The sequence below is a fragment of the Symphalangus syndactylus genome, chromosome 6 (genome assembly GCF_028878055.3).
Source record: "Symphalangus syndactylus isolate Jambi chromosome 6, NHGRI_mSymSyn1-v2.1_pri, whole genome shotgun sequence".
Classification (NCBI taxonomy): Eukaryota; Metazoa; Chordata; class Mammalia; order Primates; family Hylobatidae; genus Symphalangus; species Symphalangus syndactylus.
Genome location: NC_072428.2, coordinates 119,884,759 through 119,907,661, shown reverse-complemented (window position 1 = coordinate 119,907,661; position 22,903 = coordinate 119,884,759). Strand labels below are relative to the sequence as shown.

The window sequence follows — 22,903 nt, the reverse complement described above, 5'->3', positions numbered from 1 at the left end:
GGATGCCCTGAGGAAGGGAGTGGAGGTGACCTCAGGAGAAAGGGCTTCCTTCAATGAAGTAGCTATCAAAGGAGATGACAGCCAAGGACAGCAGGGCTTCCTGCTGCTGGTATGCCCAGTGGCTGGGGAGATTAGTTCCTCATTCCTGAAAGAAGGTGAGGTAATGCGTCACTAAAATGCTTAGCAAGAAAACTAGCACTTAGCAAGAACCTGCTACGTACCAAACATTTTCATATACATTCTTTCATTTAATCTCATATCCAGAAGTTATTTGACCCCAAGGCCACACGACTAGTGGTGGAAGCAGAATAAGAGACCATTCTGTCTCCAAAACACTTTTCTTCACATCACACTGGCCAAGTGACTATCTGAAACTTGGAAATTTTCCAAGTGTTTATTGATTCCTGTCTTAAAATTGACATCTTTTGGCTGGGCACGGTGGCTCACACCTGTAATCCCAGCACTTTGGGAGGCCAAGGCGGGCAGACCATGAGGTCAAATGATCGAGACCATCCTGGCCAACATAGTGAAACCCCGTCTCTACTAAAAACACAAAAATTAGCTGGGCGTGGTGGCATGCACCTGTAGTCCCAGCTACTCGGGAGGCTGAGGCAGGAGAATCACTTGAACCTGGGAGGCAGAGGTTGCAGTGAGCCGAGATCTCACCACTGCACTCCGGCCTGGCAACAGAGCAAGGACCCCCTCTCAAAAAAAAAAAAATTGACATCTTCTGAACATCTACTATACAGCAGATGCTGGAGTATTAAGGGGAAAAAAACTGAAATATCACACACACACAGACACACACACATACACACACACTATATATATATATACACATTATACATAATAGATATAAATAAATAAATATCTATTACATCAATATACATATTGTTGTCCCTGCATATCCTCAGGGGATTTGTTCACGACTCCTCTTCAATACCAACATCCACAGATGCTCAAGTCCCTTATATAAAATGGTGTAGTATTTGCATATAACCTATACACATCCTTCCATATGTGTATCAGTTAAGTCATCTCTAGATTACTTATAATACCTAATACAATGTAAATGCTATATAAATAGTTGTTATACTGTATTGTTAAAAGAATAACAAGGAAAAAAAGCCTGTACGTGTTCAATACTGATGCAACCATCCATTAAAAAAAATATCTTCAAGGCTTGGCGCAGTGCCTCACACCTGTAATCCCAGCACTTTGGGAGGCCGAGTCAGGCATCTCAAAAAAAAAAAAAAAAAAAAAAATATATATATATATATATATATTTTCTAGGCTAGGCATGGTGGCTCATGCCTATAATTCCAGCACTTTGGGAGGCCAAGGTGGGTGGATCACCTGAGGTCAGGAGCTCAAGACTAGTCTGGTCAACATGGCGAAACCCTGCCTCTACTGAAAAATACAAAAATTAGACGGGAGTGGTGGCAGGCACCTGTAATCCCAGCTACTTGGGAGGTTGAGGCAGGAGAATCACTTGAACCCAGAAGGTGGAGGTTGCAGTGAGCTGAGATCATCCCATTGCACTCCAGCTAGGGCAACAAAGCGAGACTATCTCAAAAAAAAATTATATACTATATTATATATAAGATATATATCATATTTCATTATATATTATATATATAAAATATATATATTATAAACATATAATATATATATTTTTTCTAAGCCAGATAAGGTGACTCATGCCTATAATCCAAGAACTTTAGGAGGCTGAGGCAGGAGGATTGCTTGAGCCCAGGAGTTTGAGACCAGCCTGGGCAACATTTCTACCGAAACTTATTTTTTAAAATTAGTTGGGAGTGGTGGCATGAGCCTGTGGTCCCAGCTACTCAGGAGGCTGAGGCAGGAGGATCGCTTGAGCCCAGGGATATGAGGCTGCAGTGAGCTCTGATCACGCCACTGCACTCCAGCCTGGGGCACAGAGTGAGGCCCTGTCTCAAAAAAAAAAAAAGAAAAAGAAAAAGAAAAAGAAACATCTGTCCATAGTTGGTTGAATCCATGGATGCAGGACCCATGAATATGGAGGGCTGACTGATATACCTATCAATCAGTTGTTCAGGCCTGGGTTTCCCCTTAAAACCTACTCCTGGCCGGGTGCAGTGCCTCACGCCTGTAATCCCAGCGCTTTGGGAGGCCAAGGCAGGCGGATCACGAGGTCAGGAGATTGAGACCATCCTGGCTAACATGGTGAAACCCCATCTCTACTAAAAATAAAAAAAATTAGCCGGGCGTGGTGGCGGACACCTGTAGTCCCAGCTACTCGGGAGGCTGAGGCAGGAGAATGGCATGAACCCAGGAGGCAGAGCTTTCAGTCAGCCAAGATTGCGCCACTGCACTCCAGCCTGGGTGACGGAGCGAGACTCTGTCTCAAAAAAAAACAAAAACAAAAACAAAAACTACTCCTCACCTGTCATGTACAAGCCATCACCAAGTCCTGTTGTTTCTAATTCCAAACTACATCTTGCATCTGCTCACTTCCAGCTGTCTTCACCCCAGCCTTACCCACCATTGCCTCTGTTCTGCCAAGCCTTCATCGGCAACCTCCTAACAGTCACTCCATATCCTCTTTTGGCTCCAATCCATTTTTCACGTAGTCTTTATAGTGACTTTTCCCAAAATGCACAACTGTTCATGTTACCGTGCCACTTAAAGTCTTTCAATGGCTGCCGCTGGCTTTTAGGATAAAGTCCAAGTTCTTTGGAAATTTGTGTACATTAATTGAACAATTATTTATTGAGAGTCTACTATGTCCATGAGGTATTGTAAAGACGGGACGCAGCAATGAATAAAAAGTATAAAAGCCCCTCTTTCTTCCTTCTTTCCTCTCTCTCGCTCTCTTTCTTTCATTTTTAAATGGAGTTTAACTCTTGTCGCCCAGGCTGGAGTGCAATGGTGCGATCTCAGCCCGCTGCAACCTCCGCCTTTTGGATTCAAGCAATTCTCCTGCCTCAGCCTCCCAAATAGCTGGGATTATAGGCGCCTGCAACCATACCCGGCTAATTTTTGTATTTTTTGGTAGAGACAGGGTTTCACCACGTTGGCCAGGCTGGTCTTGAACTCCTGACCTCAGATGATCCACCCGCCTCGGCCTCCCAAAATGCTGAGATTACAGGCGTGAGCCACCATGCCTGGCCAAAGGCCTCTATTCCTTTTTTTTTTTTTTTTTGAGACAGAGTCTCATGCTGTCACCCAGGCTAGAGTGCAGTGGTGCAATCTCAGCTCACTGCAATCCCACCTCCCAGGTTCAAGCGATTCACCTGCCTCAGCCTCCAAAGCAGCTGGGATTAAGGTGCGTGCCACCACACTCAGCTAATTTTTTTTTTTTGTATTTTTAATAGAGACAGGGTTTCATCATGTTGGCCAGGCTGGTGTCGAATTTCTGACCTCAAGTGATCCACCCTCTCAGCCTCCCAAAGTGCTGGGATTAAAGAGGTGAGCCACTGAGCCCAGCTCTAGGATAGATAATTTTTGAAGGAGGTTTGCCATAAATAAAAGCAGAGAAGGTGTTTTCTTGTTTTCTGAAATAGAGTCTTGCTCTGTTGCCCAGCCTGGAGTGTGGAGTGCAGTGGCACCACCTCGTCTCACTGCAACCTCCACCTCCTGGATTCAAGAGATTCTCATGCCTCAGCCTCCCAAGTAGGTGGGACTACAGGTGCATGCCACCACGCCCAGCTAATTTTTGTATTTTTAGTAAAGACAGGGTTTTGCCATTTTGGCCAGGCTGGTGTTGAACTCCTGACCTCAGGTGATCCGCCTGCCTTGGCCTCCCAAAGTGCTGGAATTACAGGCATAAGCCATTGTGCCTGGCCTGTTTTGCATGTTTTTCAGATGGGAGAAGTAATATCTTGCTGCTAATGGAAATGTGCAGGGGAGGGGAGAATTGGTGGACAATGTTCTTGAGTAGGCAAGGGGAATTAGGTCCAGTGTGTAAGTTTGGCCTTAGCTAGGCACATAGATTACAGCAGGGTTTCTCAACCTGTACACATTTTGGGTGAGATAATTTTTTGTTGTGGAGAGGCTGTTCTGGATGTTGTAAAATGCTTAGCAACATTCCTGGCCTCTACCACCACTCCATCCAAAAATGTCTCCTGACATTGCCAAGTGTCCTGTGGCAGGCAATATCACACTCATTTGAGAACCACTGATCAATAGTAACAGGAGGGAAGGTAAAGTACGGTTAGAGGATGATGAAAACACCATTCATTATGGGAAATAAAAACACAAAGCCGGCCGGGTGCGATGGCTCACGCCTGTAATCCCAACACTTTGGGAGGCTGAGGCGGGCGGATCACAAGGTCAGGAGATCGAGACCATCCTGGCTAACATGGTGAAACCCCGTCTCTACTAAAAAAAAAATACAAAAAATTAGCCATGCATGGCGGTGGGTGCCTGTAGTCCCAGCTACTTGGGAGGCTGAGGCAGGAGAATGGGGTGAACCCAGGAGGTGGAGTTTACAGTGAGCTGAGGTGTGCCACTGCACTCCAGCCTGGGCGACAGAGCAAGGTTCCGTCTCAAAAAAAAAAACCCACAAAGCCAAATTTCTTGCTTACTATAAACAGTAAGAGCCATGCAGTTGAGGCACAGTCTTCAAGCAGACCAGACTACTAATCTTCTATCAGACTTTGAGAAAGTGGGGAGTTCCGAGATTGGCAAACTTTCAAAGGTGTGTGTTGGCATCATTTGTAGAAGTGATAACTTGGGTGAAACTATTGTTGAGTGGTTGGCACTCAGAGGAGTGCTTATTGAAGTGAGTCTTTGTGATTGGCTGAATCAAGAAGTTGTCATTGATTGGGTTTACAAAAGCACGTTCAATGTGATGAGTAATAATCATGGGTCGATTGAACTTAAAACTGGCTCTGATTGCTGGTTGTTACCATGGCTAACTGTACAGTCAATATTCTCCTTGGAGTGTGTCATTAGCAGAAAGGGAGGATGGATAAGTGGAAGTATTGAAGGTGTTTGAGGAGAGAGGTATATAATAGTCATCTATGAAGGCGGGTGCAGTGGCTCACACCTGTAATCCTAACACTTTGGGAGGATGAGGTGGACAGATCACTTGAGGTCAGGAGTTCGAGACCAGCCTGGTGAATGTGGTGAAACCCTGTCTCTATTAAAAATATAAAAATTAGCCAGGTGGCTGGGCACGGTGGCTCACGCCTGTAATCCCAGCACTTTGAGAGACCAAGGTGGGCGGATCACCTGAGGTCAGGAGTTCGAGACCAGCCTGGTCAACATGGTGAAACCCCATCTCTACTAAAAGTATGACAAATTAGCCAGGCATGGTGGCAGATGCCTGTAATCCCAGCTACTCAGGAGGCTGAGGAAGGAGAATCGCTTGAACCCAGGAGGCAGAGGTTGCAATGAGCCGAGATTGTGCCACTGCACTCCAGCCTGGGCAGCAGAGGGAGACTCCGTGTGCAAAAAAAATCGAAATAAAAATAAAAAATAATTTAAAAAAATAAAAAATAAAAATAAGTCATCTATGAAAAGTGGGATGAGAAGTGGACTAGATAAAGGTAGTATAATTACTGGGCAGAATTAAGGTCCCACTTGAAGTCAAGAATATAAAGAGACAAGTTTGTCATTTCTCTTTAGCTGTATTTAGTTGTATGGGTACAGAAGCAGTAATAGAGAACTTACTTCAACTGTGATTGAGGTTTTGTCAAGTAAGTACTATTAAGCAAGAGAGGTTCAAGGAAATCAAAGGGTATTCAAGAACATGTATTTTTTAGCTTATTTATTTTGCTTTTTATTATGATGTTGTCAAACATACTTAATAGCAGAAAGAATAATATAATGAACCCCACAATTCTATCATCCAAGTCCGATAGTTTAAAATTTTGCAATCTTTTTTCGTCTATTCCTCCATGTTTTCCTGGATAATTTCAAAGCAAATTCCAAACATCATATCAGTTCACCTATAAATACTTCAAGATGCATTTCTAATAAAGAAGGGCTTTTAAGAACCATAACTACAATGCCATTATTACATATAGTGAAATCAACAATGATTCCTTCATATTAACTAAGTCTCAATCCATGTTCAAATTTTGCAAAGGAATGATGATAACAATTAGTAATGAATTTAAGCAGGCTAAGAAAAGAAGAAACAAGGGTGGTGGTGGAGTTAGGAACAGCAGAAAGGTAATTGGATCAATAGGTTGCAGGTCCTGCTGCTGGGAACATTGATAGAGTCAGGACCCCATAGGTAGCGTGCTGGAAGGGTAGGAGGTGATCCCACTTTCCTCTTTGCCCATTGTTTAGTCACATCAGTCTTCCAACCTGGGGTGTTGGAAGATTCTGTACAGATTTCTTCCCTTCACTGTCATCCATCTCAGCTCCAGCACCTGATTTTTCTCAGGAGAATGCGCAAACTAAATTAGATTCTCCTATTATAATCTTGGTACATCCTTGGAGCACTTGTAATCATAATTTTAAAACTATAGGAAAATTTATTTGACATCTAACTCCACCAAGATCTACAGCTCCTTTGCTCACGACTGTCATTGCTAGTGCCTAGAGACTATCAATAGGATGCTTTCGGCCAGGTGAGGTGGCTCATGCCTGTAATCCCAGCACTTTGGGAGGCCGAGGCGGGCAGATCACCTGAGGTCAGGAGTTCAAGACTAGCCTGGCCAGCATGGTGAAATCCCGTCCCTACTAAAAATACACACAAAAAAAATTTGCTGGGCGTGGTGGCGCATGCCTGTAATCCCAGCTACTCGGAGGCTGACGTTGGAGAATCACTTGAACCCGGGAGGCAGAGGTTGCTGTGAGCCGAGATCGTGCCATTGCACTGCAGCCTGAGCAACAAGAGCGAAACTCCGTCTCAAAAAAAAAAAAAAAAAAAAATACATAGGACGTTTTCAATAAATATTTGTTGGACAAAGCAAAGAGTATCAATAGTGTCAAATGCCACAGACTTCGAAATCCATCCATAACACGGTTCCAACAAGGATTCTAAATTATTTGCTTTCAAGTGAGGGTCACCATTTCCTCACCTGTAAAAAGACGCAACTTAGGAGGGTCGTATGAGTTAATTTTTTTTTTTTTTTGAGACGGAGTTTCGCTCTTGTCGCCCAGGCTGGAGTGCAGTGGCGCGATCTCGGCTCACTGCAACCTCCGCCTCCCGGATTCAAGCGATTCTCCTACCTCAGCCTCCCTAGTAGCTGAGATTACAGGCGCCCGCCAGCACGTCCAGCTAATTTTTGTATTTTTGGTAGAGATGGGGTTTCACCATGTTGGCCAGGCTGGTCTCGAACTCCTGACCTAGGTGATCCGCCCGCCTCGGCCTCCCAAACCGCTGGGATTACAGGCGTGAGCCACTGCGCCCGGCCGTGTGAGTGAATATTACTTGAAAATTAAGTTGAGCCCCTCATCCCTGCTGAATTTGGACTGACAGCGTTCTAAAAATCTCTTACCAACCTAAATATGCTAGTTGATAAAGGAAACGATTGATCAAGATTGTCCTAAACAGTACAACCCTCCTTAAGCTCGCTCTAAGGTTCTAAAACGATCAGAAAAGGCACGGGCCCCCGCGGTCAGACTTTCCCAGCCAGGCTATCTCAAGAGGCGGATATTAACCTCTCAGGACGGAAGTTCCGGAGCCTTCAAACTCTCGGGGAAGCAGCTCGGCAGCGGACCAAGATGGCGGCGCCCAGTGAGGGACCAGCGTTTGCCGTAGGGGTTGAAAAGAATTGGGGTGCAGTAGTTCGCTTCCCAGAAGGGACCCCCCAGAAAATCCGGCAGCTGATAGATGAGGGGATTGCCCCGGAAGAGGGAGGCGTGGACGCGTGAGTTCACGAGTTAACCCTGGGTCCGGCGTTGGAAGATTGGAGAAGGCTTGGGGAAGGGGTGGCGGGTGGGGGGGGGGTTCCCCTCGGTCGGCGACTCAGGCAGTGGGGAAGGCTTCTTCTTAGAATCTGAAAGATTCTGGTTACTATGTTTGATCGGCTTTGATCTTCCCCTCGGGATGTACCAGATTCCCAACCGCAGCCGAAATTTTGTCATCAGACATTGTTTTTGGAAGGAAAGAGGACCGTTAACTGAATGAGTTCACTTGACTTCTCTTAATTGTGGATTCTTAACCTTTTTTTGTGCCGTGGACCCCTTTGGCTCTCTGGAGAAGCTTATTAACTCTCAGAATATTTTTAAACGCTTAAATTACATAGGATTATAAAGGAAACCAGTTAGATTGGAATGTAGTTATCAAGATAGTACAAGGAAAAAGTTATGCAGTAACATGCTTTTTATTAGAGTCCATAATATCTAGTAGTATGTGTTGTCAACCATAATTTTGAAGTAGTGATGAGCACAAAGGTATTTGAAAACATGCAACCACCATAATGTGGGAACATTATTTCCATTGGTGACAAATTAGCAGGTACTGCTAATAACTACTATGGTGTTTTTACCTTCATTCATAATAGAAGAAAATGCTAAATCTTGTCATTTAGAGAGAAATAAATGTCATTTTTACCCATCCAAGTTTATGGATGCTGTGAATTTTTTTTTCCCCAGGAACCACACCCCTTGAGGCTCTCTGTGAATCTCTGAGAGTCTTAGAATAAGTTTATTTCTTTTGAGCTATAATCGTTGATGTAATCCTATTTTTATTAAAATAATGCTTGTCGCCGGGCACGGTGGCTCACGCCTATAATCCCAGCACTTTGAGGAGGCTGAAGCGGGCAGATCACGAGGTCAGGAGATCAAGACCATCCTGGCTAACACGGTGAAACCCCATCTCTACTAAAAATACAAAAAATTAGCCGGGCGTGGTGGCCCGCGCCTGTAGTCCCAGCTACTCGGGAGGCTGAGGCAGGAGAATTGCTTGAACCTGGGAGGCGGAGGTTGCAGTGAGCCGAGATCGCGTCACTGCACTCCAGCCTGGGTGACAGAGCGAGACTCCGTCTCTAAATAAATAAATAAATGCTTGTCTTTCAGCAGTTCCCCAGGCACTGTTGAAATGCCTTCCACTGAAAATGAGAGAATTGCTTTGCTGAGTTTTTTTCTCCCTGGTTTTTTTTTTCATGAAATCTCCCGAAGATCTTTACTTTGATTCGAATTTTCTAATTGGTTCTTTTTTTTTTGGAAGGAGTGGGTATCAAAGGTCCCTCCAGGTAGAAATATCAAAATTATTTTTTCTGCTGTTAAGAGTCGAATTTCTGCCAGGCGCGGTGGCTCACGCCTGTAATCCCAGCACTTTGGGAGGCTGAGGTGGGCAGATCACGAAGTCAGGAGTTCCAGACCAGCCTGACCAACATGGTGAAACCCCGTCTGTCCTAAAGATACAAAAAATTACCCGGGCCCACGCCCGGTGGTGCACGCCTGTAATCCCAGCTACTGGGGAGGCTGAGGCAGTACAATTGCTTGAACCTGGGAGGTGGAGGTTGCAGTGAGCCGAGATCACACCATTGCACTCCAGCCTGGGCGACAGAGGGAAACTCCATCTCAAAAAAAAAAAAAAAAAAAAGGAGTCGAATTTCTGAAGAGATTCAAATTGTATAATACATACTTGAAGTCTTGAGTCTTATTTTCTGTTTACTAAAGTTATGCAAAATACTTGTGGAGAACAGTGAGTGAGTGAGGAGAATAGTTTGCTAGGATTAGTGGAGCCCTGTAGAGGTAGAAATTGATTGAAGTTTAGATATGGGTAAACTGTAAAGGGTTTTGAGTGCCAGACTGAAGAATTTGGATTTTATTTAGTAAGTATTATAAAACCATTGAAAATAATAAGCTGAGGAATGACATGAGTAAAATGATTTTTAGGAAGCTTAAAATCCAGCGTTGGTCTGATTTATGATACGATGTGTAGAGAAGCCAGATAACATTTAAGCAGAGGGTACTGTGAAAGGTTTACCAACAGTTTTGCCACTTTATATTAGGAAGGACACGTCTGCCACATCCCAGTCAGTTAATGGATCACCCGAAGCGCAACAGCCTTCATTGGAATCTACAAGCAAAGAAGCCTTCTTTAGCAGAGTGGAAACGTTTTCTATATCCTTTTTTAGTTCATGTGAATTGCACTTTCTGCCTGCTTCTAGAATTCCTCCAAGGTATTACACCACTTACTGTGATGTTTTAAACTTAGAAATCAAACCTTGGTAAGAAATTATATAGGAAAGTCAGCGTCCTAATATGTTATCACTCAGAGGGACAGTTGAGGTTATCTAACCTTTTCTTTTTACAGAAGAAAAAACTAAGAGCCTGAGAAAAGAAGAAATAATAACTAATACTTGTATATAGTATGTTTTTGCATATATTATCACATTCGATCTTGACCTTAAACCTATGAAAATAAGCATTATTATTATACTTGTTTTACAGAAGAGGAAACAGTTTGGGGCAGGTTATATGACTTGCCCAAGATGAACCTGTTAGCAAATGGCAGATAGAGGATTATAATCTAATGTTTTTTAGATTATTAGAGACTATACTACTATAATGTCTCTTTCTAGATTTTCCTTTGTGTATTAGCTACCTATTGCTGCATAACAAATTGCCCTAAAACTTAGTGATCTTAAAACAACAAACAGTTTTTATTTCATAATTTCTGTGGATCAGGAATCCAGGCATGGCTTAGCTGAGTCCTCTGGCTCAGGGTCTCTCACAGGCTGCAATCAAGGTTGGTCAGGGTACTGTCATTTCAAGGCTCAACTAGGAAAATTGTCTCAAAAGAAAAAAAATGAAAACAAAACAAAACAAAATTAGCCAGGTGTGGTGGTGCTCACCTGTAATCCCAGCTACTCAGGAGTCTGAGGCAGGAGAATAGCTTGAACCTAGGAGGCAGAGTTTGCAGTGAGCCGAGATTGCGCCACTGCGTTCCAGCCTTGGCGGCAGAGCAAGACTCCGTCTCCAAAAAAAAAAAAAAAAAAACAAACTAGGAAAGGGTCCACTTCCAAACTCAGTCATTGGCACATTGTTGGCAGGATTCATTTACTTGTGTCTATTGCACAGAGGGCTTCAGTTCTATACTGGCTGTTGGCCAGAGATGCCCCTCCCCACTTGGTTCCTTGCTACGTGGGCCTCTCTAAAGGAAAGTTCACAACTTGGCAACTGGCTTCCGTCAGAGTGAGCAAGCGAGAGAACAAGATACAAGCCAGCCTCATTTTGTAGTCTAATCTCAAAAGTGACATCTCTTCATTTTTGTCATATTTTATGCATTAGAAGCAAGTCACTAGGCCAGCCCATACTCAAGAGGAGCAGATAACACAAGGGCATGAATATAAGAAGGAGGGATCATTGGAGCCACCTTAAAAGCTGTTCACATCACCTTGCTTTGAGAGAAGTCTTTAGTAGCTCCAGCTGCTTTTTTTTCCTGCAAGTGTGCACCCCCACCCCAGTGTGTGTGTGTGTGTGTGTGTGTAGACAGAGTCTTGCTATGTTGCCCAGGCTGGTCTCGAACTCCCGGCCTCAAGCAATTATGCTGCCACAGCCTCCCAGAGGGTTGGGGGTACAGGCCTGAGCTGCCAAACCTGGCCCTGAATTTCTGTCTTATAAACTATTAACAAGGTCTTGACCTAGGAATCAAAAATTAACCAAAATTAAGCCATAAAATAAGCCAAATCACACATCTTTTTTTGATCAAGAAACTAATACTGGCTAGGCATGGTGACTTAGCCTGTAATCCTAGCACTTTGGGAGGCCAAGGTGGGCGGATCACCTGAGGTCAGGAGTTTGAGAGCAACCTGGCCAATATGGTGAAACCGTGCCTCTACTAAAAATACAAAACTAGGCCAGGCATGGTGGCTCACGCCTGTAATCCAAGGACTTTGGGAGGCTGAGGCAGGTGGATCACGAGGTCAAGAGTTTGAGACCAGCCTGGCCAACATGGTGAAACCCCGTCTCTACTAAAAATACAAAAATTAGCCAGGCATGGTGGCACATGCTTGTAGTCCCAGCTACTCGGGAGGCTGAGGCAGGAGGATCACTTGAACCTGGGAGGCGGAGGTTGCAGTGAGCCGAGATCATGCCACTGCACTCCAGCCTGGGCGACAGGAGTGAGACTCCATCTCAAAAAGAAAAAAAAGAAAATACACAATTAGCCGGGTGTGGTGGCATGCGCCTGTAATCCCAGATACTCAGGAGGCTGAGGCAGGAGAATTGCTTGAGCCTGGGAGGCAGAGGTTGCAGTGAGCCGAGACCACGCCACTGCACTGCAGCCTGGGCATCAGAGAAGACTCCATCTCAAAAAAAAAACTTACACTGGAATATTACCCAGATGAAAAAGTAAGCGCATACCAGCTATCACATTGCATGTTTCAAGAAGAGACATTAAGTGTTATGTCATAAGTTTATTTACAAACATACCTAGTGTGCTGTATGCCTGAGTTCAAGAATTTGATCCGTTGTTTTGTTTCCTTTTCTCCGTTCAACTTTTTTTTTTTGAGACGGAGTCTCATTCTGTCGTCTAGGCTGGAGTACAGTGGTGCCATCTTGGCTCACTGTAACCTCCACCTCCTCGGTTTAAGCAATTCTCCTGCCTCAGCCTCCCGAGTAGCTGGGATTACAGGCGCCCGCCACCATGCCTGGCTAATTTTTTGTATTTTAGTAGAGATGAGGTTTCACTGTGTTGCCCAGGCTGGTCTCAAACTTTTGAGCTCAGGCAATCTGCCTGCCTCGGCCTCCCAAAATGCCAAGATTACAGTCATGAGCCACCATGCCCGGCCTTTTTTTCTTCAACTTTTATCTTCAGTTCCGGGGTACATGTGTAGGATGTGCGGGTTTGTTACATAGGTAAACGTGTGCCATGGTGGTTTACTGCACAGATCAATCCATTGCCTAGGTATTAAGCCCAGCATCTGTTAGCTATTCCTCCTGATGGCTTTCCCTCCCCCGACTCCCACCTCCAACAGGCCCCAGTGTATGTCATTCCCCCCATGTGTCCATGTGTTCTCATCATTCAGCTCCCACTTATAAGTGAGAACGTGTTTGGTTTTCTGTTCCTGCGTTAGTTTGCTGAGGTTAATGGCTTCCAGCTTTATCCACGTCCCTGCAAAGGACATGATCTCGTTCCTTTTATGGCTGCATAGTATCAAAGAGATTGTGAGCTCAAACATCCATCTTAAGCAGTTGATGTCTTTTTTTTTTTTTTTTTTTGCGATGGAGTCTTGCTCTGCCACCCAGGCTGGAGTGCACTGGTGTGATCTTGGCTCACTGCAACCTCTGCCTCCCAGGTTCAAGCGATTCTCCTGCCTCAGCCTCCCAAGTACCTGAGATTATAGGCTCCCACCACCATGCCCGGCTAGTTTTTGTATTTTTAGTTTCACCATGTTGGCCAGGCTGGTCTCAAACTCCTGAAGTCGGGTTATCCACCCGCCTCAGCCTCCCAAAGTGCTGGGATTACAGGCATGAGCAACTGCACCTGGCCTAGTTGATGTCTTATAAGGAAAAGTGCAGCAAATCAGATCCAAAGTACAAGTTGTCATAATTCATAATTGCCACTTGTTTTCCACTGAAAATGGCAAATTCTTCTCTGGGCTGTCATTTTGGCTCCTATAGACCATAGAGGTTGTGAAGCTGAGGATACTCTACCCCAACATGGCCAACATGGTACTGACGGGTAGCTCTGTGAAAGGAGCAGAGACTGAAGGCAGAAGAAATGTGGTACCACACCAGGTCCTCTGCTTTTCACTACTTTATTCCCTGTGTGCAAGGACAGAAAGACTTAATGGTAATTTTTTACAGTGATTCTTAAAAATTTTTAAATTACAGACTTACAGAAAGATTGCAGAGATTACAAAGAACCTTTTTTCCCTGAGCTATTTGAAAGTAAGCCACCAAAGTGATGTCTTACTACTCCCAAATATTTCCTACAAACAAGGACTTTGTCCTACATAACCAGAATGCAACCATCAAAATCAGAAAATTGACATTGATAAGTTACTACCCTCTAATCCTCAGACCCCAGTTTTTTCATCAGTTGTACTAATAACATTCTTTATAGTTGAAGCATCCAGTTGAGAATCACACAGTACATTTAGTTGTCATGTTGCTTTATTCTCCTTTAATCTGGAACATTTCCTCAGTTTTTTCTTGAATTTCATGATCTTGATACTTTTGAAGATAACAGAAGTTATGTTGTAGAGTGTATGTCAGTGACATTTGTTTGATGTTTCTTTGTGATTAGATTCAGGTTATGCAGGAGTGTTGTGATGCAATGCTGCATTCTCATTGCATCCTGTCAGGTGACACATGATTTCTGTTTATCCCTTTATGGTGATGATCACTTTGATCACGTGATTAAGGGAGTATCTGGCATTTCTGTTGTAAAATAACTCTTTCCTCCTTTGTAAATAAAAAGTACTTTGTGGGGAGGTTCTTTGAAACTTTGTAAATATCCCATTCCTTATCAAACTTTATGTAATTGATTTATTTGTAGTAACATGGACTCATGATTTTCTTTGTTATTCAATGGGTTATAATTCATTACTATCATTATATATTTTGATACTCCAGTTGTTCCTTATTTAGTCAGTGACATCCCCCTCAGGTTGGCTTCTGTGGCCTTTTGACATGTCCCATAACCCATGACCTCTTTATTGCTTTCAGGAACAAGTTGTTCTCCGCTTATCTTGTATTTTTCTTGCCCCATCCCTGGAATCAGCCAATTCTACAAGGATCCTTGGCTGTTCTTCAATGGAGAATGTTATTTAAAAGCTAAGATCTGAACTGGGCATGGTGGCACACCTATAATCCCAGCACTTTGGGAGGCCCAGGCGAGAGAATTGCCTGAGCCCAGGAGAGACCAGCCTGGGCAACACAGCAAGATCCTGTCTCTATATAAATGAATGAATGAATGCCAAGATCTGGATGCAGGGAGAACTCATAGCTACTGGGATGCCACTGTTCTCAGGCCCTCTCAGAGGAAAAAGCTAGAGAATATATATGTTTATGTACACACACACACACACACAGACACACACACATTCACATGTATACACACATCTAAATTTACATCCATTTATCTCTATATATTAAAAAACGAGTTCCTGCTGACATCTCCAGTTGCAGTTGTACATCACAGGATTCATTCTAGTTTTCTCCTTTTCCCTATTTTTCCCTCCCATATTCAACACTGTGAAACATAATTTGTTATCCTTAATATATTTACTACTTTGATCAATCCCCTATATGCACTTAATCTCCCATTTCTGCCATGCTGCCATCCTTTCTTGCATGAATCTCTCGTCACCCCGTTTAGGTCCTAGCACTCCACACTTGGCTGCCCGCAAATGAATGCCTGTTACATACCACTTTGGTTCTGACACCTTGGGCTGAGCTGCCTCTTCGCAGCCTCCTGGCTCAAACATCTTCCTTGTTGACCGCCTAATAGCTTTAAGACTGAATTGCTCAGGAAAGGGAAGGTATTTTAACCTCCTTCTACCATTATTTCTTGCATTAAATCTTGATTTTGATACAACATTTAGATCTATTTCCTTTTTGTTCATTGGCTATAAATTGATCACCATTTTGGATATGTTGATTATTTATTTAACCATTACTTTTATTCTAGATAGTCATGGCTCCTTTAATATTTGTGTCTAAATTTTGTTTTCCAGTCTTCATTCTTCCTTTGCTGATGTTGGAATGTTTTTCAAATTCCTATATCCCTTTATAAAAATGTATAACTTCCCTTCATCTTTTTTCATATTTTATCCTTTTATTTTATTGTACTTTGTAAAATAAGAGCTCCTTAGGTAGAATTTTTCTTTTGAGACAGAATCTTGCTGTGTTGCCCAGGCTGGAGTGCAGGGGTACCGTCTCAGCTCACTGCAACCTCTGCCTCCCAAGTTCAAGTGAGTCTCCTGCCTCAGCATCCCCAGTAGCTGAGATTACAGGTACATACTACCACACCCAGCTGATTTTTGTATTTTTAGTAGAGATGGGGTTTCACCATGTTGGCCAGGCTGGTCTCAAACTCCTGACCTCAAGTGATCCACCCGTCTCAGCCTCCCAAAGTGCTGGGGCCACCGCACCCGGCCCAGGTAGATTATTAAAATCTGAGGCTGGGTGCGGTGGCTCACACCTGTAATCCCAGTACTGTGGAAGGCTGAGGAGGACCTCAGGCATTCAAGGTCAGGCGTTCGAGACCAGCCTGGCCAACATGGCAAAACCCCTTCTCTATTAAAATTACAAAAATTAGTGGGGCATGGTGGCGCACGCCTGTAATCCAGCAACTCGGGAGGCTGAGGCAGGAGAATCGGTTGAACCCAGGAGGCAGAGGTTGCAGTGAGCTGAGATCGTGCCATTGCATTCCAGCCTGGGCAACACAGCAAGACTCCATCTCAAAAAACAAAACAAACAAAAAAACTGGGCATTTAATATTAAGGAGTAATAAATGTTTTAGGATACCTTTCCAAATACATACTTACAGATGCTTTTAGCTATGTAAAACACATTCTCACACATCCCCATTGATACTAGCAATCAAATTTTAGAGGGATAATTTTATTGCCTTTATTCTTTGGAAAGTAAAAATGGATGGGGTACAGTAGGAGAACATAGGTGAATGGCAGAAAATATTTCTGTGTGTTTGACTTTGACCATTTCTTATTGTTTAGGCATATCCCAGTACTTTCATTGGTGCCTTTAAGTTCCTAGTATTTCAGATCAGTGAAAATTAATGGATGCTATATTCTACCAGACAACCAATAATAAACTTTTTTTTTTTTTTTTTTTTTTTTTTGAGACAGGGTCTCATTCTCTTGCCCAGGCTAGAGGGCAGTGGTGTGATCGTATCTTACTGTGGCCTTGATCTCCTGGGCTCAAGCCATCTTCCTCCCTCAGCCTCTCAATTAGCTAAGACTACGGGTGTGCACCACCACATCCTGCTAATTTTTTGATTTTCAGTAGAGATGAAGTGTCGCCATGTTGCCCAGGCTGATCTTCAACTCCTGAGCTCAAGTGATCCTCCTGCTTCAGCCTCCCAATGTGCTGAGATTACAAGCATGTGCCACTGTGCTTGGCCAATAAACATTTTAAACACATAAAATATATAGTGCTTCTTCAAGAATAAGTTAATAACTTTTCCCCTCCACTTACTACTTAAATGAACTTCATCATTCTGTGAAGTATGGGCCTGTGCATTAAAAATAGTTTTTACCACTTTTCTCATTGCCTTTCTCCTTAATGTTTATTCCTATATACATTAAGAATGAGTTGGGCCAGGCGCAGTGGCTCATGCCTGTAATTCCAACACTTTGGGAGGCCAAGGTGGGTGGATCACGAGATCACAAGTTCAGGACCAACGTGGCCAAGATGATGAAACCCCGTCTCTACTAAAAATACAAAAATTAGCTGGGTGCAGTGATGGATGCCTGTAATCCCAGCTACTCGGGAGGCTGAGGCAGGAGAATCACTTGAACCCAGGAAGCGGAGGTTGCAGAAACCGAGCCGAGACTGTGCCATTGCACTCCAGCCAGGGTGACAGAGCAAAACTCTGTCTCAAAAAAAAAAAAAAGAATGAGTTAAGATTGTATTATGACTTATTCATTTTAGTATACTTGCAGTGTTCACCTGTGATTCCAGCACTTTGGGAGGCCAAGGTGGGCAGATCATCTGAGGTCAGGAGTTCAAGACCAGCCTGAGCAACATGGTGAAACCCCATCTCTACCAAAAAATACAAAAATCAGCTGGGTGTGGTGGCGTGCACCTGTGGTCCCAGCTACTTGGGAGGCTGAGGTGGGAGAATTGCTTGAACCTGAGAGGGTGAGGTTGTAGTGAGCTTAGATCATGCCACTACACTCCAGCCTGGGTGACAGAGTGAGAACTTTTCTAAAAAAAAAAAAAAAAAAAAAAAAAAAAACAGTGTATGCATACACACACACACAGACACACATACATATATATTTGTGGTGTTATTTTTCTTAACATGGATACTCTTTGAAATGGGCAGGTAAGCCCCCTGAGCTGTCTCCACTCGTCTGTGCAAAATATGGCTGGGTCACAGTGGAATGTGATATGCTCAAGTGCTCTAGCTGTCAAGCTTTTCTCTGTGCCAGTTTACAACCAGCTTTTGACTTTGACAGATGTAAGTATAAGGTACAGATTACATTTTTCTCCACCCTCAAATACATACTTTCCTGGTTTCCTGCGGGGGGGAAAGGTCATTTTAGTTTGATCAAAAAATGCGTACTTCAATCTTTTTTTTTTTTTTTGAGGTGGGGTCTTGCTTGTTGCCCAGGCTGAGCGAGATGTAATAGTGCAATTACAACTCACTGCAGCCTCAACCTCCTGGGCTCAAGCGATCCTTCCTCAGCCTCCCAAGTAGCTGGGACTGCAGGTGCAGTGCCACTACACCTGGCTAATTTTTTTTTTTTTTTTGGTAGACGTGGGGTTTTACCATGTTGCCCAGGCTAGTCTTGAACTCCTGAGCTCAAGTGATCTGCCCACCTTGGCCTCCTAAAGTGCAGGGATTACAGGGGTAAGCCATAGTGCCTGGCCAGTCTTTTTTTTTTGAGACGGAGTCTGGCTCTGTCGCCCAGTGCAGTGGTGCGATCTCGGCTCACTGCATGCTCCGCTTCCCGGGTTCACACCATTCTCCTGCCTCAGCCTCCCAAATAGCTGGGACTACAGGCGCCCGCTACCACACCTGGCTAATTTTTTTGTATTTTTAGTGGAGACGGGGTTTCACCGTGTTAGCCAGGATGGTCTTGATCTCCTGACCTCGTGATCCACCCACCTCGGCCTCTCAAAGTGCTGGGATTACAGGCGTGAGCCACCGCGCCCGGCATTTTTTTTTTTTTTTTTTTTTTTTTTTTTAACTAAGCTAGCTACTTCAGCATGGACTTGACTTAATGTAATCTAGGTAACAGCAGCATGTTTACTTTATTATTCCAAAATTTATACTTCTAGACGAAGAGTGACAAAGGACTTTTATGAAGGCTCACACTTTGGAATGCTCTGCTTTGTAAGATACATGGGGACCAGGCGCAATGGCTCACGTCTGTAATCCCAGCACTTTGGGAGGCTGAAGTGGGTGGATCACATGAGGTTGGGAGTTTGAGACCAGCCTGACTAACATGGTGAAACCCCATTTCTACTAAAAATACAAAACACTACTCAGGTGGCTGAGGCAGGAGCATCGCTTGGGCCTGGGAGATGGAGGTTGCAGTGAGCTGAGACTGCACCACTGCACTCAAGCCTGGGCGACAGAGCAAAACTCTGTCTCAAAAAAATAAAAAATAAAAATGAGATACATGGTATCTCCTTTGTTGATCTTAGGATCTCAATTTAGAACCTGTTTTGTGGAAAATATTAAGATTATATACTTGCTAATATTTTCTCATTTTAAAATTCTCTTATTTTTAGTTAAATCTCTGCTCTTAGAGGCCATTCATTGGATTCTGAATCTATGTAGTGTTTTTTAAGGTGTTGCTGTTTATGTGGATTTCAGATAAGCAACGATGTGCTGAGCTGAAGAAAGCCTTGTGTACTGCCCATGAGAAGTTCTGTTTCTGGCCAGACAGCCCATCCCCAGGTACTTATTTTTGAGAATTCCTGTTCACCATTTTTCCTTTGTCATTTCATTTCTAATATTGTCTATTTGTTTGTGAAAACCTAGTCTTTGAAGTTTCTTTTTCTCCTTTTCTTTTTTTTTTTTGAGATGGAGTTTCACTCTAGTTTCCTAGGCTGGAGTACAGTGGCGCGATCTTGGTTCACTGCAACCTCCACCTCCCGCGTTCAAGCGATTCTCCTGCCTCCGCCTCCAGAGTTGCTAGGATTACAGGTGTGCACCACCATGCCCAGCTAATTTTGTATTTTTAGTAGAGATGGGTTTCACCATGTTGGTCACTCTGGTCTCGAACTCTTGACCTCAGATGATCCACCCATCTCGGCCTTCCAAAGTGCTAGGATTACAGTGGTGATCCACTGCGCCCGGCCTCTTTTTCTCCTTTTCTATTTGCATTATTTCCAGGAAAACTTATATTCACTTGTGTTATTACTTACCTTCATGAAGTGCATTTGACATGCTTAAGGCTTTAGATATATATATGCATTATCCCATTTAATCCTTACAGGGTCCCTGAGAGGTAGATACTACCAACCCAGTTCTTTTTTTTTTTTTGAGACAGAGCCTCGCTCTTTCGCCCAGGCTGGAGTGAGGTGGCACGATCTCAGCTCACTGTAGCCTCCACCTCTGAGGTTCAAGTGATTCTCCTGCCTCAGCCTCCCGAGTAGCTAGGATTCCAGGTGTGTGCTGCCACACCCTGCTAATTTTTAAAATTTTTTGTAGAGATGGGGTTTCACCATGTTGGCTAGGCTGGTCTCAAACTCCTGACCTCAAGTGATCTACCTGCCTTGGCCTCCCAAACTGCTGGGATTACAGGCATCAGCCACTGTGCCCGGCTACAACCCAGTTCATTTAGGTGAGGAAACTAAGAATCAGAGGTCTTAAAACCAGCCAGAGAGAAGCTATAACTAAGTTTAATCTGATTTCAAACCCTCTGCTTTTCCCACCACACCAGGCAACGCCATGTTCTACCTAGGCTTCCTGTAGAGGGAGTACTAACAGCAATAATGGTGGAAGTTAAACAGGGTTCATTTGCTAAAGAAGACTCATAGGACCCCAAGTGAGAGTGATTACAAATCTGCAGTTTATTACAGTAAAACAGTACACTATCACAATAGCACTGAAGTAAGGGTGTCATCACAGCCACAGGCTGCCTGTCTGGGGAGGCCAGGTCCAACCTCCTATTTCTTGTCTATATAAGGGCCATGAGAGGACATACTCTCCCTTGAATCAGGAACTACTGATGTATGCACAGAATACTTTGGAATAAGAGATCCCAAAGTGTAATCTCAACTGGGTTTTTAAAAATATTTTGTTCATCAGCCAGGCACAGTGGCTCCCAACCATAATCCTAATACTGGGAGGCCAAGACAGGAGGATCACTTGAGTTTAGGAGTTTGAGACCAGCCTGAGCAATAAATAAAAAAAGACCTCATCTCTATGAAAAATAAAAAATATTTTGTTGATCACATAGGCATATTTCTGCTAAGTAAACAGCTTCAACAGCAGAGCCCTCTGGTGGGGAATCTAAGAGCAAGTATAAAAAATTCTTTAGACCCATAGTTAAAAAGCAACACTATTCATCTGTATATTTCATGCCTTGACCAGGAATCAGTGCCATATCGGTATATTTTTTATTTCAGTAGGATGGCAGGCTAATTCCAGGGTCACTGATGGCTAGGAATATTCCATGATTTACCACTAAAAGGAAAAAATAGATTGAAAATAACCAGAGATTCCCCTCTACCTTTGATCAATGAAAGGGTGGTAGAAAAGGGATTATTAAATAAAATTGTTTAAGTGAAGATGATTGTATAATAAGGATTTCCTGCTGTTGAAATAGCTAGGATTTACTAGTTATTTACCTGTATTGTATAACAAAACTTGGTCCTATGAGGATTTGATTCCATCCTTGTCTAGTGCACTCAGTCCAAGTTTTTTTTTTTTTTTTTCTTGAGACAGAGTCTTGCTCTGTCACCCAGGCTGGAGTGCTGCAATGGCTCAGTCTAGGCTCACTGCAACCTCTGCTTCCCGGGTTCAAGCAATTCTCCTGCCTCAGCCTCCTGAGTAGCTGGGACTATAGGTGCGTGCCACCACACCCGGTTAATTTTTGTATTTTTAGTAGAGACAGGGTTTCACCATGTTGGCCAGGCTGGTCTTGAATTCCTGACCTCAAGTGATCCGCCTGCCTTGGCCTCCAAAAGTGCTGGGAGGCCTGTAGGCGTGAGCCCCCGCGCCCAGCCGTCCAAGTTTTTAAGGTCTGTCCAGGGCTCTACTGGTGATTCCCAGCTCTTGTCACTATACATTTTGCTTTCTTGATCTCATTCATAACTTGAGCTACCACCTCGGAGACCTCTAATTCCTATCCAGACCTCTCTTTTGAGCTTGACTCATGTTTTCATCTACCTTCTAAACATTTCCACTTAATATTATAGGTACCTGGAACTCAATGTGTATAAAACTGAACTCTTCATCTTATACCTAAAACTTTCTCCATCTTGGCAAATGGCACTGACCTCCCATCCAGTTGTCCTAGCCAGAAACCTGAAAGTCACTTTAGATGCTCTTCTCTGTCATCACCCACTTTGACCTATCCATTCTACCTCCTACATGGATCTTAGATATGACCTTTCAATTATATGATCCCTTGGTTTGGTTCTTTAACATTAAAAGGACATTTGTGTGGATAAAAGAACACTCAATTATTTCACTTTATGCTTAAATTTATTAAGCAAAACTAATAATTTTGAAGGCAATTTTTTTTCTGACATTTACCAATAATTATAAACTAAATTAAATTTCTTTAAACATTTTATTTATTTTATTTTACGTTATGTTATGTTATGTTGTGTTATTTTATTTTGAGATGGAGTCTCGCTCTGTCACCCAGGCTAGAGTGCAGTGGCACGATCTTGGCTCACTGCAACCTCTGCTTCTTGGGTTCAGGCAATTCTCCTGCCTCAGCCTTCTGAGTAGCTAGGATTACAGGTGCCCACCACCATGCCTGGCTAATTTTTCCCTCCTGAGTTCAAGCGATTCTCCTGCCTCAGCCTCCCAAAGTGTTATTTTTAGTAGTGAAGAGGTTTCACCATTTTGGCCAGGCTGTCTTGAACTCCTCTCCTCAGGTGATCCACCTGCCTCTGCCTCCCAGAGTGCTGGGATTACAGGCATGAGCCACCGCTCCCACCCTTACCTTGACTTTTAAAGCCAACTTTGTTTTCTCTCCAACTTTTCCCTTGGATTGCAAATTCATACAGAGTCAACAAGTGCACCAAAGAAAATCCCCTGAATTGTGAAAAAAAACCAGGCATATTACTCTTCAGAAAAATCAAAGCTAGAATGTTTATCTATTAAAATATCTCTCCCACCTAG

General features: G+C 43.5%; 1 protein-coding gene across 6 annotated transcripts in view; it reads left to right on the top strand.

Annotated features, from left to right (window-relative positions):
• Positions 1–7,143: 7,143 nt before the first annotated feature.
• The window catches only part of ZC3HC1 (zinc finger C3HC-type containing 1), a 34,960-nt gene continuing 19,200 nt past the window's right edge, over positions 7,144–22,903 (top strand). Inside the window, exons 1-4 of one of the 6 annotated variants that reach the window (XM_063641630.1) lie at positions 7,144–7,811; positions 9,903–10,014; positions 17,899–18,049; positions 19,415–19,498. In XM_063641630.1, the coding sequence (XP_063497700.1) occupies positions 7,666–7,811; positions 9,903–10,014; positions 17,899–18,049; positions 19,415–19,498 (493 nt within the window). In that variant the 5' untranslated portion in view covers positions 7,144–7,665. Of the gene's footprint in view, positions 7,812–9,902; positions 10,074–17,898; positions 18,050–19,414; positions 19,499–22,903 lie in introns of all 6 variants that reach the window. The other 5 variants (XM_055283996.2, XM_055283998.2, XM_055283997.2 and 2 more) reach the window with 5 other exon arrangements.